General features: G+C 46.5%; 1 protein-coding gene and 1 long non-coding RNA gene across 3 annotated transcripts; one reads left to right on the plus strand and one right to left on the minus strand.

Moving 5' to 3' along the window:
• Window positions 1-8,895: 8,895 nt before the first annotated feature.
• On the minus strand, window positions 8,896-9,771 carry LOC144710594 (uncharacterized). Its single transcript, XM_078584406.1, has one exon. The coding sequence runs from the start codon at window positions 9,769-9,771 to the stop codon at window positions 8,896-8,898; it is 876 nt and encodes a 291-aa protein (XP_078440532.1).
• Window positions 9,772-9,994: 223 nt separating this feature from the next.
• LOC144710329 (uncharacterized) lies at window positions 9,995-12,092 on the plus strand. 2 transcript variants are annotated; one of them, XR_013583265.1, is made up of 3 exons: window positions 9,995-10,490; window positions 11,096-11,308; window positions 11,557-12,092. It is a non-coding gene; the product is annotated as an uncharacterized LOC144710329 (long non-coding RNA). The 2 variants fall into 2 exon arrangements; XR_013583264.1 differs by lacking the exon at window positions 11,557-12,092 and having other exon boundaries at window positions 11,096-11,463.
• Window positions 12,093-18,869: the final 6,777 nt, after the last annotated feature.

The raw sequence follows: 18,869 nt of genomic DNA on the forward strand, positions 1-18,869 counted from the left end.
CTTGCTAAACTTTTCATCCTGTAAGGTCGAATTTTCAAATAAACCCGTTTGTTTTCTTTGAAGGATTCATCTCTTCTATGTTCATCGGCTTGAGCTTTCATTCTAGACTGGGATTTAGATAAATGTGTTTTGAGTTTTGTGAGCATTAAATCTCTTTCTCTTAATAGCTGATCAATGGAGTCAAAAGGGGAAGCTGGAGAGCCACTGGCTCCATTTTCTTGGATTATCTGAGGAAAAACAATGAAGATAACATTCCAACCCTATGTTAGTGGCTTCAGTCTGTCCATCTGTTTGTGGATGGTAAGAATAACTGAATTTTAACTTCGTGCCCTATAGTTTGTGGACTTCCTTCCAGAAATTACTGGTGAATAAGCTCCCTCTTTCGGAAATGACTGACCGAGGAGTTCCATGCAGTTTAACAATCTCTTTAGTAAACAATGCTGCAATCGAATTTGCTGAAATGGGTGCTTGACTGCTAAATAATGTGCATATTTGCTTAGTCTGTCAACAATTACCATTATAGAATCAAACCCATGTGATGTGGGTAAGCCTTCTACAAAATCCATAGAGATATCTTCCCATATTTGTGTAGGAATAGGAAGTGGCTGTAATAGTCTGGCTGGAGATAATGTTGATGCTTTGTGTTGTTGGCATATGTGACACTGACTTACACATGTCTTGGTCACTTTCCTCATTTCGTTCCAGAATACTTGAGATATTCTTTTAATAATTCTCCTGAATCCACCGTGTCCTCCTATTTTGGAATCATGAAATTCTCTAAAGACCAATGGTATCAAAGATGAATTTTCACTAAGCAAAATACGATTTTTGTAGCAAAGGAGGACTTGGCAAATAGAATAATTTGGAACTGCTTCAGCATCTTGCTCTAATGTGCTCTTGATTTTAGGAGGCCTCCGATCTTGAAGGATTTCTCGATCGATTGTGGGCTTGTCTAGCCAATGTTTGATTGTAAGTGAGCAGCATACTCCCTCCTCTTCATTTATAGATCTGGAGAGGGCGTCCGCTACTATATTTTTCTTTCCTGTCTTGTAGTGAATATCAAAATTGAAACCAAGCAGTTTAGATAACCACTTATGATAGTGTAAGGGAACTTCTTTCTGTTCAGATAAAAATCTCAGACTGAATTGGTCGGTATATATAGAGAACTTCTGAAACATAAGGTAGTGCTTCCATTTATGGATAGCCCACACCACCGCTATCAACTCCCTTTCATATGCAGACTTAGATTTTGTTCTTGGAGATAAAAATTTGCTGAAATATGCAATTGGATGCGATTTTTGTAGTAAGACTGCTCCTTCAGCATGACCTGATGCATCAGTTTCTAAGGAGAACGGTAGAGAAAATCAGGTAATTGTAAGACTGGAGCTGATGACAATGCTGCTTTTAAATTCTTGAAAGCTATTTCAGCCTCATCTGACCATCTAAAATAATTCTTTTTCAATAAAATAGTAAGTGGTAGGGCAAGCTCTCCATATTTATGGACAAAAGTTTTGTAATAACCAGTTAAACCCAGAAAACCTCTCAATTGTTTAATGGTTATTGGAGACTTCCATTGTGAAATGGCTTCTATTTTTTAAGGATCAGTGGATGTGCCTGCAATTGATAGTCAATGCCCCAAATACTCCACATACTTTCTTCCAAATTGACATTTTTCTGGTTTGATGTGTAAACTGTTTTGGGCTAAAACTTCAAATACGGTGGCTAGATGTTCTTCATGCTGACTTGAATCTCTGCTGTAAACTAGAATATCGTCAAAGAACACTAGTACAAACTTCTGTAAGTGCTTTTTAAATATCGTGTTCATGAGGGATTCAAATGTAGTTGGGGCATTAGAAAGTCCAAAAGGCATTACTTTGAATTCAAAATGACCCTGGTGTGTCTTGAAAGCAGTTTTGTGGATGTCTGAAGGGTCCATTCTTACTTGAGAATAGCCAGACCTGAGATCCAGTTTCGAAAAAGTAGACATTCCTTGTAATTCTTCCAACAACTCATCCACAATTGGTATAGGAAAATGATTAGGAATGGTCATCTTGTTCAGAGCTCTGTAATCGATGAATAATATGTAACCTCCTTCTTTCTTTTTAACAAATAAATCTGGGCTTGAGAAACAACTATTTGATGCTCTAATAATATTCATATCAAGCAGTTCTTGTGTCAAAGTTTCTAGAACATTTTTGTGCAAGTAAGAATATCGGTAAGGTCTCATGTTGATTGGTGTGGATCCCGGCATAAGATGAATATTATGATCACAATCTTTAGAAGGTGGTAACTCTCTTGGTTTTTGAAATACCGATGCAAATTTGGACTGTAATGCATGCAAATATCAAGCAGGATTGAGAGATTTTACCTCGGCTGTGGCAATGAGGTGTCGTTGATTTATCCAGTGCACATGTCGTATTGAATTTATCCAGTATTCATTAACCCTTTCACCTTCAAAGGAAGAGTGCAGCTTCCCATTTAATTCTGGGTCTGACTTGATAGTAATAATCTGCCCTTGCCATAAAATTTTCAACATAAGATGATCATAGTTAGAGTGAAACCAACCCAAAGATCTGAGCCAAGTAATGCTGAGAATGATATCCAACTTTCCCAATTCAGATGGAATCATATTCTGTTGTATGGAAATTCCTTGGAATTGCAAAGGTACATTAGTGCAAAGTCGTGTGGTCTGTTTGTATGACCCATCAGCTAATACTATCTGCAGTTTATGATAAGGTTGTACTAGAATATTCATTTGAGCGATTAATTTGTTGTTGATGCAGTTGTAAGTAGCTCCCTCATCAATCAATATTTTCACCCTCCTACCTCTGAGAAATCCCCATAGCCTCAAAGAACCATGTGTGTTATGAGGAACAAAATTGGATTGAGGTTGGACTGCCATAAGGATTCCATAATTTGCTGGATCTTCGTCTAGTTGCATGAGGTCTTCTTCAGGGACAGGTTGGGCGTCTTCTTCTTCTTCCTCCTCTTCAGCATATAAATGTTCACCTTCTTTTGACATTTGTGGCCAGGGGTATATACTTCGTTACAACTGTAACACAAGCCTTTCTCTTTTCTCTAAAGGATTTCATTTGTAGATAATCGAGTAAATTTCTTCTTTCCTTGCTTGTTGGCTTGGTCGGTTGTTATGATTGGAGCAGATGGGCGTGAAACTTGTACATTATTCTGATATTTGCCAGGTTGAGTATAAGGGGGCCCTAACGATAATTGTTGTTTGGATTTGAATTGCTCCCTGTGCTCGTCTTCCTTACAGTTCTATTATCCAGCACCTACAGACTGCTTTCAGCTTCTAATGAGAAATCCATTATTTCCTGTATGCCATATGGTCGATATTTGTTCAATTCTGATCTAATGTCTGGTTGTAAGCCCCTGAGATACGCTATCTCATGCACATCTGTAGGTAAATGTGATAAGAATGCGGCTAGGTCTTCAAACTCTGACCTATAATCGATACTGATCCATTCTGTTGTAAATTCATGAATCTTTCACAAAGTGATTTAGAGGAGAGTTTGTATCTTTTTTCAAAGTATTGACGAAATATGAACCAGTGATCAAATCCAAAATTTCTTCTGTGTATATGAACCAGCCTTGAGCAGGACCTTCCATATGCAAAGATACTAAATGGAGTTTCTCAGAATCAGAAATGCCATGTACCTTAAAAAATCTTTCCACAAAATTTAGCCATCCTTGAGCATTTGCCCCATTGAAGTATGGCAAATCTCCCTTTCGAAATTCTGATTTTCCTTCTGTATATGCTTCTTGATTGACTGGTACTCGTGCTCATCTTCTCTTTGGTTCCTCTCCTTGTTGATTCGAAGCTTTAGTTGAACCTTCTCTTTTTGAATTCATCGACTATAATTGTATCAAAATATTTGAAAGAATGTCGGCAGTGTCAGGTTGCTCTTGTAGTAAACCTTTTCCTTTGTCGATTGTTCCTTCCATGCAGCCGCAATCGAATAAAACTGAATAAAAGAATAGAGGTATTCTTCTGATAATTGTTGGAGTAATCGTACTTTGATTCACGCAAATATGAAAAATCTGGTGTCGCTTTCTTGAGATCAAGAATCAGTTATCTGTCAACAAAAACTTGGTCAAATTCTATCAATCGTAATTTTGATGCAATGAGAGAATGATTTCTTGAAGTAATTCGCCAGAATACTGTTCGCTAGAAAATTCAAGAAACAGTTACTTTCACCGGATTCTTTGAAACTGCCAGCTAATCAATGAGAACCCTCTTTAGCAGAAATACTCGGTCGGAAATTCCTTTTTGGTGTGCAATTGTCGCAGGATCAGTGCTCTGATACCAGTTGATAGGATCCGTGAACAATATCAATTCGAACAAAACGTCGTTCGGTCAAAGATAGCCAACTATGGAAATGTAGAATCAAGAAAACCACAGAATGGGATAGCGTTCCACCAGAGGTGGGAATCGTCCGATACAATTGAGAAATGAGAAGGTAGCAAACCAGGATCTCTCGATCCGCAATCTGGACACAGGCCTCTCCTGCTCTCCAGACCTCCCGCGCACTGACGGGCCTTTGACTTTCTTGAATCTCGATGCCCCTTATGCTGGCGTCCTTTTTTATTTATAGGGTGGTTATTCCCTAATGTAGTTGGGCTGACATGGCATGACTAGCGTGATTGCTCCTCCTCTTATAGGTTCTTGGAAAGAAGTTATCATTATCCCACTATGAATTCGTCCTTCTATGTCACACCCCGTTTTCCTTTCTCAAGATATGTTACGACATGAGCGAGCTCACAGCCATCTGACAAGACGGTATTGTCATTTACTATATAAGGATCCAACCATGCTATATGCACAAATCGATCAACCCTTATGTTTTGTGCACATATGGTAAATCCATGTGAGAACACGGGAGCAACGCTACTCAAGTCTTTAGATGAGATTAGCGGAAGGCAGAGGTTCGCAGTTGTTTTTAGTTGAATATGTTATGATGGGAAGGACGAAGATCAAACCCATTTTTATCTAAAGACAAAGACCCTATTTGCAGGCCGTCTTTTACGATCTGAAGATCAAACTGTGCTATATACATCAGTTGATAAAACCCATTTTTCTGCAGAGAATAAGATTAAAGAGGTGCAGCCTCTGCTCCTTATACCTCAATAATTCCTTGACTAGGTGAAAACCTAGCATTCATCAATACTTTTAATATGCAAATTCTAGCTTTTATTTTTCCTTTTATTCTTCCAAAGGCCATCTTCTGTTGGGACGCAATGGCTAAGATAACAACTTTGTAAATGCGCAAGGGCCTGCGTCGCCAACGGCACAGAGTTGCACCACCATCTAGACAGATTCTTAAATTGGCATTTGGCAGCAGTCTCAAGAAGTGTGAAAGAGATGGCAACCCTTCAGAAAAGAACATGGAAGGTTGTAAGCACAAGGGCTCTCAAGGAACGATCTGCAGCTTGCCTAGCACTCAAGGACGAAGGGAGAACCAAAAACGTAAACACAAGCAAGGAAGAACAACAACAAGAGTTCACACACGCACCACACAAAACAGCGTCCTTCATAAGGAGCATTTAAACAAACAGAAATCAAAATATAGCAGTTGTAACCGTCAGGCCCCACTTCCTCCATCGTGGCTTAATCGATGCCATTATAACTCCGCAGATCCGACGGCTACGATTTAACGCCTGCACTTAATTAAAATAAGACGTTAGATCGTGATCCTACGGTGAGGATCACCCCTTCAGTCTCCTCCTTGATCTGAATCTTCTTTCACCAGCGAGAGACCAATTCGCCGGCGGAGGTCTGCAAATCTTATAGTACTGAGAGGTTTGGTGAATATATCACCGAGCTGATTGTCTGTGCACACGTGCTTCAGCTCCACCTTATTTTCTTCTACCAGATTTCTGATGAAATGGTAACGCACTTCAATGTGTTTCGTTCGCCCGTGATGAACTGGATTTCGGCTGATTTCAATTGCCGATTTGTTGTCGATGCATAGATCAAAGTTCTGCTAATGTTCTCCATGCAATTCATCTAAGAACCGACTAATCCAGACGCCTTGACACGCTGCTGTAGTGGCAGCAATGTACTCGGCCTCATAGGATGACAGGGCTATCACTTGTTGCTTGCAAGAATTCCACACAATAGGCTTGGATCCGTAGAAGAAAATCAGTCCAGATGTGCTTTTGCGATCATCCACATCTCCTGCATAGTCACTGTCGCAAAAACCAAGTAGGTTGCATACCTTGTCATGCTTGTACACCAAACCATGTTTGATGGTTCCCTTCACATATCTCAGTATCCTTTTTGCAGCCGCCATGTGAACTGAGCTTGGTTTATTCATAAACCTGCTCAAATAACTTACAGAAAAAACCAAATCAGGTCGGGTTAGTGTCAAGTACCTCAGACACCCGATTAGTTTTCTGTACATAGCAGGATCCACTTCGGCCCCTTCTTCTCTGCTCAAGTTCAAACGATACTCCATGGGTGTCTTGGATGAGTTGCAATTCTGCATGTTAAACTCATCAAGAGTTTTTTGTGCATAGAGGCTTTGAGATAATCTGATCTCGGAGTTCTTCTGCAACACTTCAATGCCCAGATAGGAGCTGAGCAAGCTGAAATCAGTCATGTCAAACAGTGTCTTCATTGATTGCTTGAATTTGTCGATGTCTTCAGCACTTGAGCCAGTGATGATTAAATCATCTACATACACTCTCACCAGTAATCTGTGTTGATTTACTTATGAGATATACACTGCCTGATCACTCGAACTCCTCTTGAACCCAATTCTGGTCAAAGCCTCATCCAATTTCAAGTTCAATGCCCTTGGTGCCTGTTTGAGCCCATATAGAGCCTTTTTTAGCTTCAGGACATAATCTTCTTTGCCTTTCATCACAAATCCTTCTGGTTGAGCCACATAGATCTCCTCAGTTTCACCATTTAAGAAAGCCGACTTGACATCCAAATGATGTAACTCCCACTTCGACTGAGCTGCTAGAGCCATGAGAATTCTGATAGACTCCAGTCTTGCCACAGGTGAGAAGACTTCATCGAAATCAACTCCCTTTCTCTGGCTGTAGCCTTTTGCAACTAACCGAGCTTTATATCTTGTCACTTCTCCTTCAGAATTTCTTTTGACTCTCAACACCCACTTTACCCCAATCGGCTTGCATTTCATAGTTGGCTTTACCAATTCCCATGTAGAATTCTTCTCAATAGCTGCTATTTCTTCGCCCATGGCCTTCCTCCACACTTCACTTTTAGCTGCTGCTGCATATGACGAGGGCTCGTCACTTGAGAGAAAACACACTTCATCATTTTCCACTTCTTGAGTTGTTTCATAGATGGACTGTATGGATCTCATCCTTTCAGGTCTCTCCTCTTCGTCAGAAGGCTGATTTTGGTCAATATCTTCATGTTGAGGCACGTTCTCATTTGAATCTTCAGCAGCTGTGGAAACTCCAAACGTTAAATTATTTGCTGAAATAAAAGTGAGGTTTAAATCTTCCCTCACCTGTTGACCAAAATCCCAATTTTCTGTCTCTTCAAAAATGACATCTCGGCTTATGACCACTTTAAATGTTTTTGGATCAAGACACCTGTATGCTTTTGTCCCCAATTCATAACCGATAAAAATCATAGCATGGCTTCTATCCTCAAGCTTGCTTGTTTTCTTAGTGCTCTTCACATGTACCACTGATCCAAACACCCGAAAGTGCTCCAGGTTCGGCTTTCTTGCACACCACTTCTCATAAGGAGTTGTACCTTGGAGACTTTTACTAGATGACCGATTGCGAACATACACGCAGGTGTTTACAGCTTCTGCCCACGGCTCCAGAGGTAATTTCTTTTCCTTCAGCATACTTCTGACAAAGGGACATTATTGTCCTATTTCTCCTCTCCACGACTCCATTTTGCTGTGGTGAGTACGGGGCAGTGAGTTGGCGCTTAATTCCATTTTCATCGCAATAATACCTGAACTCTTCAGAGTTGAATTCTCCTCCACGATCTGTTCTGAGACATTTAACCTTTTCTCCACACTCTGATTCAGCCAGATTTTTGAATCTTTTAAAAGCACTGAACGCCTCTGATTTTTCCTTCAGGAAAGCTACCCACATTAGGCGTGAGAAATCATCAACAAGCAACAGAAAATACCTGCTGCCACCGATTGTTGATGGTTGAATAGGCCCACACAGATCACTATGTATTAGCTCTAGTCTCTGGGAGGCTCGAAAGTCTGAGGCATTTGGGAAGGATTTCCGCGTTTGCTTCCCAGCAACACAGTTCCTGCACAATTTTTCAGAAAAATGTACCGGAGGTAGGCCCATAACCATGTTGTTTCTTCTCATATCATCTATGTTCCAAAAATTTTGATGACATAGTCGAGAATGCCACAGCCACACTTGCTTCTCTTCTTCTTGTGTGATCTTGCAGATTTCGGACTCAAATAGCTTGAGAACATACATACTGCCACAAGTCTTCTTTACTTTAGCAAATACCCTTCCCACATCATCGGTAATAGTAAGAAAACCTCCACTTAACGAGCACTTAGAGCCACCATCGTCCAGTTTTCCAAGACTTAGAATGTTTGCCCTGAGATCAGGTACATATAACACTCCCTCGAGCTTTAACATATCACCATCTGAACTATGAACGAAAACAGAGCCTCTGCCTTCGAACTTGATTGAGGATCCATCGCCAAATTTTACCACTCCACAGTGATTTTCATCCAAGGAATGAAAGTAAGACTTCTTACACGTCATATGAGAGCTCGCACCAGTGTCAAGATACCACACTTTATTCTCGAAACTGGGTTCTTTAACCCCTTGCAGCAGAGCCGTCTTCGATAAGGCCATGAACAACTTCGATTCTTCAACTGTTATGTTGGCAGCTTCTTCTCGAGCTCACGGCTTTTTCTCATTTGTGCACTCATCTGCAAAATGCCCAAAATTTTGACAGTTATAGCGTCGCACCTTTGATTTGTCAAACGGTTTCCTGTCTCCATCTTGCTTTTGATCTTCATCTGGTTGGGTTTTGCTTCTGCCACATCCTCTTCCTCTGCCTCTTCCTCTGGAGGACTGTCCTTCCTCTTGAGCCTTTGTCTTCTTTAGTCGATTCAAGGCACGAGTTAACAGGGCCTGCTCCTCTTCTCTGGCATCTCTCTCCGCTAGACGCATCTCATGGATTTTTAGCGATCCAATGGCTTCAACAAGAGACATGGTCTCCAAATCACCGAACTGCTCGAGGGTAAGTGTCAGGGAATCATACCTTGGTGGCATGGACCGAAGTAGTTTCCTAACCGCTTCTCGGTCTTTGATGTTGTCACCGCACTGTCTCAACTCGAAGACAACACTTGTAAAATTATCAGTGAACTCACTGATTTTCTCTTCCTTCTTCATAGTAAGATTCTCGAATTCTCGCCGTAGGCCTTGGGCTCTGGACTGGACGAGACGATCTATTCCCACATGGAATGATCGGATGATCTCCCAGTTCTCCTTGGCAGATTTCTTGATATCCAGCTGGACTCCTGACGTTTCTGGAATCGCAGCTAGCATGGCGGAGAGAGCTAACCTGTCTTTCTGCCGATTCGTCTCGGTTCCGGCCACCATATCCCACAGATTTTGGGCATCGAGATGTACTTCCATTCTCATTGCCCAGTGCCGGTAGTTCATCGCTGAGAGCTGCGTCAACGGCGTCGGTACTACGACTTCGAGCTTCCTCATCGAGTCGTCAGGCGTGGTCTTCTCTCCTTGTGTTGATGGTTCTCCATGCTTCGGCATCGCGGCAGATCCCTGGAATCAGAAGGCTCTGATACCACTTGTAAGCCCAAGGGCTCTCAAGGAACGATCTGCAGCTTGCCTAGCACTCAAGGACGAAGGGAGAACCAAAAACGTAAACACAAGCAAGGAAGAACAACAACAAGAGTTCACACATGCACCACACAAAACAGCGTCCTTCATAAGGAGCATTTAAACAAACAGAAATCAAAATATAGCAGTTGTAACCGTCGGGCCCCACTTCCTCCATCGTGGCTTAATCGATGCCGTTATAACTCCGCAGATCCGACGGCTACGATTTAACGCCTGCACTTAATTAAAATTAGACGTTAGATCGTGATCCTACGGTGAGGATCACCCCTTCAAAGGCTGCCGTGGGGGCTACGTGGAAGAAGCTGCCGGGGTTTACCTCTCCCAGAGGGACGGGAGCGAGTCCTGCCGGCGAAGTTGCCGACCACGGTTGGTGAAGAATGTGGCTCTGCGTCAAGTCATGGACGTGCAAAAGACACCAGGGAAACCCTAGGGGAAACTCCTCCTCAGACGGTAACGCAGAAGTACCTGAAGAAGCAATACGACGCGAAATAGAAGAAGAACAAGATACCTGGGCGCCCATAAGATTCTCTAAGAACACGATCTGGAGTACTCCGTCTCGAGTGAACGAGACGAAGCTCAAGTATAAGAAGCTCAAGAAAGAGAAACTCAAGTTCAATCCCAAACTCAAGGTCTTCATCACCACGTGGACTTTCGCCCAACTGATTTCCCTACAATTTCTCGCGTCGTTTATTCCGCCGAATTCTTGATTTTTCGCTTTCATTCGCTACGGTTCTCTTTCGCTGTTCTCGATTTCGCTATTCGTTTTCTTCGATTGGTTTATTCCCGTTGTGCGCAAACCCTTCTGTTACGTATTTGTTCTGTTTTTCTTCCTCTTCGACGAGAGATTTTGAAATTGTTTTGATCAATTAGACCGCTGATTTCGACGACTGATCTTCGTTCTTTCGGCCCACTCGTTCTTTTTTCTGTTATCATTGTCAACGATTACGCATTTCCCTGAGAGTCTTCCTTTGAAACTACTAATTCTTGATTTCTATTCGCTTCTCTCTTGGCGTTTTAACTCTTCATTGTTTCCCTGTTCCCTGTTCCCTGTTCCCTGTTCCGTTCTGTTTTCTTTCCGTATAGTCTTTGATTGATTGTGTTGAGTAACTACTCTTTCCCTGTTCCCACTCCGATGATTTTCGCTCGCACCTTTGTTTTCTAGCATTTTGCTCCTCCTTTTTCTCGTCCATGATATCGAGTTGAGCTGACGCCATCCTTATCTACTGCACCGTAGCGGGATATGACATGCTACATCTGATTCCATATAGCACTTACATCTCGCTCGCGCAATCGGATGCGGCTGGCTCCATTGCACTTTACACAGTCTTTGTCTACCCCCAACATAATACTCGCCGGCTGGCTTCTAATTTCACCATAGAATCAGACCACAGCTTTGCAGAGTGACCTGCTATTAACGCCATAAATCGCGCAGTCAACCGAAAACCAGGTATGATTCGCGCATAAATTGTTTTAATTATTCCACCGGGTACAAAAGATTGTCATTAGTTTCATTTTTGTCCACTCCCTCTCGGGTTGGAAGAAAACAAATATTGTAATACTCACTGCAAGCTATAGAACTCACTATACCTACGTTCAACATTACTTTTAGTCTTCGATTCATAGTACCCGCGAAACCTTTAGCTTCGAGGGACTAATTTCGCTCTAATATTTTTCAATAATTGTTACCTGCGCTAGATTTGGATGCATGCTTTTGTGAGCGTCCATTCTCTACAGTTAGGGAAGGTCGTGAAGTGGGGTGCCAAAATTCGCACCAAGTCTGCAAATTTTTGCACGCACAAAAGGGCATGTGCGACGTGTGGTGTGGTTTTGTGCAGAAATTTGCACCGCACAGCATACTAATTCGCACAATCTGTGGGAAGCTGCCCGCTCAAGCTGTTCCCGTGGAGGCGGATGTCGGTGAGCCAGTGGGCGCTGACGATGCTCACCAGCCACCCGCCAGCAAGCCTGTTGTGGTAAAGATGGAAGCTTTCAAGCAGTGAGAGGTGGAAGAAGGCTGCTGGCAAGTTGGTCTGGGATGGCGCCAGAGAGGCAGTTCCTATAGATCTCAATCGCGGCCACGGAGGAGAGCTCGACGAGGGCGGCGAGGACCGGCCCGCGGAGGTCGTTCCTGCCGAGTTCAAGCTGCTCAAGCCGGCGAAGCTGCCCCACGGAAGCGAGAGGGGGGGTGGCCGTCCGCAAGAGAGGGCAGCAGGGCAGCAGGCAGCTAGTAGAGTGGCAGGACGGTGGGAGGGGGCGCGGGCGGCGGCGCGGGTGGCGGGGAAGGGAGGCGGTGGCGAGGAGGAAGTGGGCTGCCGGGGGAGGGGCGGGCCGGCGGCGGGAAGGGGGCAAGAGAGGCCGGGAGAGGAGCGCGGGGCGGCGGGAAGGGGGCACGAGGGCCCGCGGGCGGCCGGGGAAAGGGGGGGGGGCCGCGGGGAGGGGGTGCGGGCGGGCAGGGGAGGAGGGCACGGCAATGGCTGGGAGGGGACGCGAGAGGCCCGGAGAGGAGGGCGGGCCGGCAGCGGCGAATGGGCGCAGGGGATCGGGGAAGGGAGGGGCGGCTGGGAGGGGGCGCAGGCGGCCGTGGGAGGAGGGCGGGGCGGCGGCTTGGAGGGGGCGCAGGCGGGCATGGGAGGGGCAGGGCCCCGCGCTTGGGAGGGGGCGTGGCGACCAGGGGAGGCGCGGGGCGGCGGCTGGGGGGGGGGGGCGAAGGGCGGTCCGGCTAGGATGTAGACATGGTTGTTCCGTTCTGTTCGTTTGAAACGAACACAAATTTCGCATGGTCGTTCTGTTCATTTGGTGCGAATTTGTGCGAATTATTTGTTCTGTTCGGTTTTCCGAACAGAACAAAAACGAATTCGAACAGAACATCGAACAGACCCGTGTTCTGTTCTTTTGTTCACTTTGTGCGAATTTTAGTCTAATTTTGTGCGAATGTGAGAATTTGTGCGAATGTGCGAATTTTGTTCGTTTTCGAAAAAAGAAAGAACAGAAAAAAGAACAAGGGCCTGTACGGTTCTTTTGTGCGAAATTTGTGTTCGTTTCAAACGAGCAGAACGGAACAACCATGTCTACATCCTAGCGGCCGCTCCGCCTCTCGCCCGAATGGGCGCAGGGGATCGGGGAAGGGAGGGGCGGCTGGGAGGGGGCGCAGGCGGCCGTGGGAGGAGGGCGGGGCGGCGGCTTGGAGGGGGCGCAGGCGGGCATGGGAGGGGCAGGGCCCCGCGCTTGGGAGGGGGCGTGGCGACCAGGGGAGGCGCGGGGCGGCGGCTGGGGGGGGGGGGCGAAGGGCGGTCCGGCTAGGATGTAGACATGGTTGTTCCGTTCTGTTCGTTTGAAACGAACACAAATTTTGCACAAAAGAACCGTACAGGCCCTTGTTCTTTTTTCTGTTCTTTTTTTTTTCGAAAACGAACAAAATTCGCACATTCGCACAAATTCTCACATTCGCACAAAATTAGACTAAAATTCGCACAAAGTGAACAAAAGAACAGAACACGGGTCTGTTCGATGTTCTGTTCGAATTCATTTTTGTTCTGTTCGAAAAACCGAACAGAACAAATAATTCGCACCAAATGAACAGAACGACCATGCCTACTAGGATGGGGCACGGGTGGCCGGAGGAGGGGCACGGCGGTGGCTGGGACGGGGCGCGGGCGGCTGGGAAAGGGGGATGGCTGCGGGAAGGGGGTGGGGCGGTCAGGGGAGGGCGGGGCTATGGCGGTGTGGGGGGGGGGGGGGGGGGGGGGGGCACCTTGAAATATTTCACACAGTCGCACATGAGCGAACTGCACAGACCCGTGTGCAGTGTGCGAATATTCTGTGAGGTGTGATGTGCGAAATTTGCACCGCATTGCCTAAACGCACGAAAAATTATCGCTCGCACATTTGGACCTTCCCTATCTACAGTAAACCAAAAATGTGGTACGTCTAAAAAAGTGATCATGTTTTGTTCTTGTGCCTTGCTGCATTTTATGTTAACTGCCAACAGGTTGCCTTTAGTTTCACTATCTGTCCATTTTCTCTTACATTATAGGAGGTCATAGAAGCTTTGAAGTATACAGACCACAAAATCAGTAAACCAATATGTCTCCCTCATTGTGTATTTACCGTCCACATGCCATTATTAGTTTCACTATTTGTGCATTCTCCTGTCCTGAATAGATGTCTTTGATCACTTCTCCATTTGTTTTAGTGCAGTCAATAGGTTCCACTTCAATGGATATGCTTTCATTCATATGTAGTGTTAAGGAACTTCGAAGGTGTGCCTTCTGAAGATGTAGCTCCACGCTTCTGTCTACGTCGATATGTGGTTGCTGTATTTGTAATTTTTCTTCTGTATGTGACCGTAGTGCTTACCATTTAGCACACTTTGTGTCAAATGAAAAGTAAGTAAATCCTATAACATTTGGAAATATTTTTTTATAATTTGATTACAGCTAAGCATTTTTATGCATTCGTTATGTGATTATACAATCATGACTTAATGTGTTCGCTTGCTCGTTGGTGAGAACCTCTCTGAGTGCATGCCAAATATTGAATTATAAGGGTTTCCTACACAACAAATCCCCACAAAAAGCACCCCAAAGGTCTGCCAATAATCATCAATAGTTGTTGTCAGTTCTAGATTAGGTCCAATGGTCTTGGAATCCACCATCATTGGTTGATATGTTTCCTGTTTCTCTTTTTCATGTTAGTATAGTGCCTAAGGGTCCTTACTCCACGAGAAAATTAGCACTTTGTCCAGCAAGTGATGCACCCAAAAAAGAAGAAGATAATAATCATTGACAGCCAAAGTCTACATAGCATATATGATGTAATACAACGTCGGCCGGGATCGATCGGCTCGTATTACGTCACAGGAAGTATGATGCGATGACGTGAGATGTAATTCAATGCACGGGAAAATAGCGGATGAGCAGTAGAGGGAATCGGCGGATAACGGTGTCGGTCGTGCCGGTCAACGAGAGAAGAATGATCCCTAGATCAAACTCCCAAATGACCCGCGAAATCAACTAGACGTCTAGACAATGAGGGGCGTATGATGGCCCTGGAGTGTTCGACGTCTAGGCCAAAGAATATCCGTCAACCTCAAAGAATTCCTACACTCGACGACAGTGGCTATCCTATCCATGAATTGTAATGAAAATAATGGCAGAGGACGCGATAGCGGAAGACGAGACTGGAAAAGATAATAATGCTGGTAAACGGAGGGGAGACGAGACTAACCTTAACTCCCGCTAATCCATGGCGTCAAATCTCGTTCTGGCAGGTGATGTGGTGTAGATGGTAACATGTTGGTAGACGACTCTGGTGTGATTGCTCGGACGTTGGACCGATGAGTGCAGGAGGTGATCAAGTCAACCGACCTTGGGACCACGGCAAAGGATGTGGCAGCAGACGGGCACGCGCGGAGGTGTTTTGGTGCGCGCGCGCACGGGCCGGCGCGAGGAGCACGACGCGCGTGGCGAGCGGACGCACCGCGCGATGGTCGCAAGTGAGGGCGCGCAGATGCCTGCAGCGGCGGGCGGAGAGGAGCGCGGGAGGGGTACCCTCTCGCGCGGGCGTCGGGCGTTGAACGGTGGAAGGGTGGTCGAGCGGGAGGCGAGGGCGAGGGGCCAAGAATCAAGAGGAAAGAAGTGTGGGAGAATTGAGGGTTCAAGAATGGTAATGGGGAAGGGTCAAAAACGAGATGGGGAAAGGACCAAGAATGAGATGGGACGGATCAAGAACGAGATGGGAAGGATCAAGATTGAGATGGGAAGGGTTCAAGAACGTGGAGGGATGGATCAAGAACGAGATGGGAAGGGTCAAGAACGAGATGGGAAGGGTCAAGAACGAGATGGGAAGGATCAAGGACGAGATGGGGGGGTTCAAGAACGTGAAGAGACGGATCAAGAACAAGATGGGAAGGTTCAAGAACGAGATGGGAAGGATCAAGAACGAGATGGGGGGGTTCAAGAACGTGAAGGGACAGATCAAGAACGAGATAGGAAGGTTCAAGAACGTGATGGGAAGGATCAAGAACGAGATGGGGAGGGTTCAAGAAAGTGGAGGGACGGATCAAGAAGTTCAAGAAACTGGGTGGGACGTGGTAGAATCAAGAAACGGGGCGAGGGGAAGGAATCAAGAAAACGTGGGGGAGGGGAAAGAGGGGAAAGTCAAGAAATGTGGGAGGATGTTCAAGAACGGTGGTGGGGTGGATCAAGAATGAAGAGAAGGGTGGGGTATGGATCAGGAATGGTGGAAGGGTGGGAAAAGGTACCAAGAAATGGCTTTCTTGAACTGTAACAACCAAGAACCCTCCAAGAAAGAGGAGTTCTTGATGGATCTGGGGTGTGCTCCCTCGGTAGAGCAGATTTTCCTGGTTGATGGCGTGTCGGCGACGCTTCTTGAATCTCCCAAGACCCCCGGAGTAATCTCGACGAAGGCCTCTTTCGATTCTTGATGGCGGCGGCTTCTTGAAACTCTTTCCTCGCACCGGAGTGATCTCGACGGTGCGCTTTAACATGTCTCCCTCAGAGTGATCTCGACGAGAGAGACGTGGGCTCTACCCACGGAGTGATCTCGACGTGGGGTGGGGCTAGCCAAACCCCCTACACTACTCTCTATGATAGGGGGGAGACGAATTGTGAATAAACTTTTCAATAATGACTCCAAGGTGTTCCTTGGGCATGCCATCCCCTTATATAGTGAGGATGGGTGTCAAGTGAACGTGGGAGAGGACGAACCGTCGCGAGACGTGGTTCGGCCTCTCCTTACAAATTCAAAATACAAACATAAAAAGCAAAAACGACGAGGATGGGGCCCAACAATATTGGCCCAGTCCACGAATCCGAAAATACAAACACACATGAAAATGAGCATAAGTAAAAAGATAAAAGTTCTTACGCGGGGTACTTAAACCCCGGGTGGCGAGCGTCGGCGCGAGCTGCTCGGCGTGGCTGACGACGTTCCGTCGCGTCATCCTCGAGATGGTTCTTCATCATCGTGGCGTCGTCCTCGAGATGGTCCTCCATCATCCTCCCGGGGTGGGAGGAGCTCGACTCCGGCGAGCAAAGCTCAACAAGGTCTTCAAGTGGAGGCAGCAGGTCCGATCGGAGTCGGCAAAGGTCGTCCTCGGAGATCCACGTGTCGTTGGATGATGGTCGCCCCTACCAATGGACTAGGAAAGAACGGCCAACTCGCTCCCCCTCAGCATGAATTACCTCCTGCAGTATCGTTTCTATCGCGTCTTGCCGTACAAGGAGGGGAAACGGAGATGGAGTGGGTTTGCTCTCACTTTCATTACTACTAAGGCTCAATTGGCTGTTAGGCTCGATGACGGGTGGCGAAGGCTGGTATCGGGATAAGTCACTGACGTTAAACGTCGAACTAATCCCCCAATGTGGTGGGATGCTCACGACATAGGCGTTGTCGTTGATCCGTTGGGCAATCGGGAAAGGCCCAGCGCTACGACCATGGAGCTTCATAGCGACCCCAGGAGAGAACCTCTCGGGCCTCAATCTGACCAAAACCAGTTCTCCCTCAGAGAACGACATGGACCTACGACCCTTACCCGCTGACGCCTTATACTGCTCATTCATGATGCCTTATACCGCTGACCCTTACCCGACACGCCATCAACCAGGGAAATCTGCTCTACCGAGGGAGCACACCCCAGATCCATCAAGAACTCCTCTTTCTTGGAGGGTTCTTGGTTGTTACAGTTCAAGAAAGCCATTTCTTGGTACCTTTTCCCACCCTTCCACCATTCCTGATCCATACCCCACCCTTCTCTTCGTTCTTGATCCACCCCACCACCGTTCTCGAACATCCTCCCACATTTCTTGACTTTCCCCTCTTTCCCCTCCCCCACGTTTTCTTGATTCCTTCCCCTCGCCCCGTTTCTTGATTCTACCACGTCCCACCCAGTTTCTTGAACTTCTTGATCCGTCCCTCCACGTTCTTGAACCCTCCCCATCTCGTTCTTGATCCTTCCCATCACGTTCTTGAACCTTCCCATCTCGTTCCTGATCCGTCCCTTCACGTTCTTGAACCCCCCCATCTCGTTCTTGATCCTTCCCATCTCGTTCTTGAACCTTCCCATCTCGTTCTTGATCCGTCTCTTCACGTTCTTGAACCCCCCCATCTCGTTCTTGACCCTTCCCATCTCGTTCTTGACCCTTCCCATCTCATTCTTGATCCGTCCCTCCACGTTCTTGAACCCTTCCCATCTCAATCTTGATCCTTCCCATCTCGTTCTTGATCCGTCCCATCTCATTCTTGGTCCTTTCCCCATCTCGTTCTTGACCCTTCCCCATTACCATTCTTGAACCCTCAATTCTCCCACACTTCTTTCCTCTTAATTCTTGGCCCCTCGCCCTCGCCTCCCGCTCGACCACTCTTCCACCGTTCAATGCCCGACGCCCGCGCGAGAGGGTACCCCTCCCGCGCTCCTCTCCGCCCGCCGCTGCAGGCATCTGCGCGCACTCGCTTGCGACCATCGCGCGGTGCGTCCGCTCGCCACGCGCGTCGTGCTCCTCGCGCCGGCCCGTGCGCGCGCGCACCAAAACACCTCCGCGCGTGCCCGTCTGCTGCCACATCCTTTGCCGTGGTCCCAAGGTCGGTTGACTTGATCACCTCCTGCACTCATCGGTCCAACGTCCGAGCAATCACGCCAGAGTCATCTACCAACACGTTACCATCTACACCACATCACCTGCCAGAACGAGATTTGACGCCGTGGATTACCGGGACTTAAGGTTAGTCTTGTCTCCCCTCCGTTTACCAGCATTATTACCTTTTCCAGTCTCGTCTTTTGCTATCGCGTCCTCTGCCATTATTTTCATTACAATTCACGGATAGGATAGCCACCGTCGTCGAGTGTAGGAATTCTTTGAGGTTGACGGATATTCTTTGGCCTAGACGTCGAACACTCCAGGGCCGTCATACGCCCCTTATTGTCTACACGTCTAGTTGATTTTGCGTGTCATTCGGGAGTTTGATCTAGGGATCATTCTTCTCTCGTT

This window comes from Wolffia australiana, chromosome 12 (assembly GCF_029677425.1).
Source record: "Wolffia australiana isolate 7733 chromosome 12, ASM2967742v1".
Taxonomy (NCBI): Eukaryota; Viridiplantae; Streptophyta; class Magnoliopsida; order Alismatales; family Araceae; genus Wolffia; species Wolffia australiana.

Bases quoted from the DNA above. Each gene is read 5' to 3' on its own strand.
- LOC144710594 (XM_078584406.1), bottom strand. From the start codon at position 9,771: ATGCCGAAGCATGGAGAACCATCAACACAAGGAGAGAAGACCACGCCT.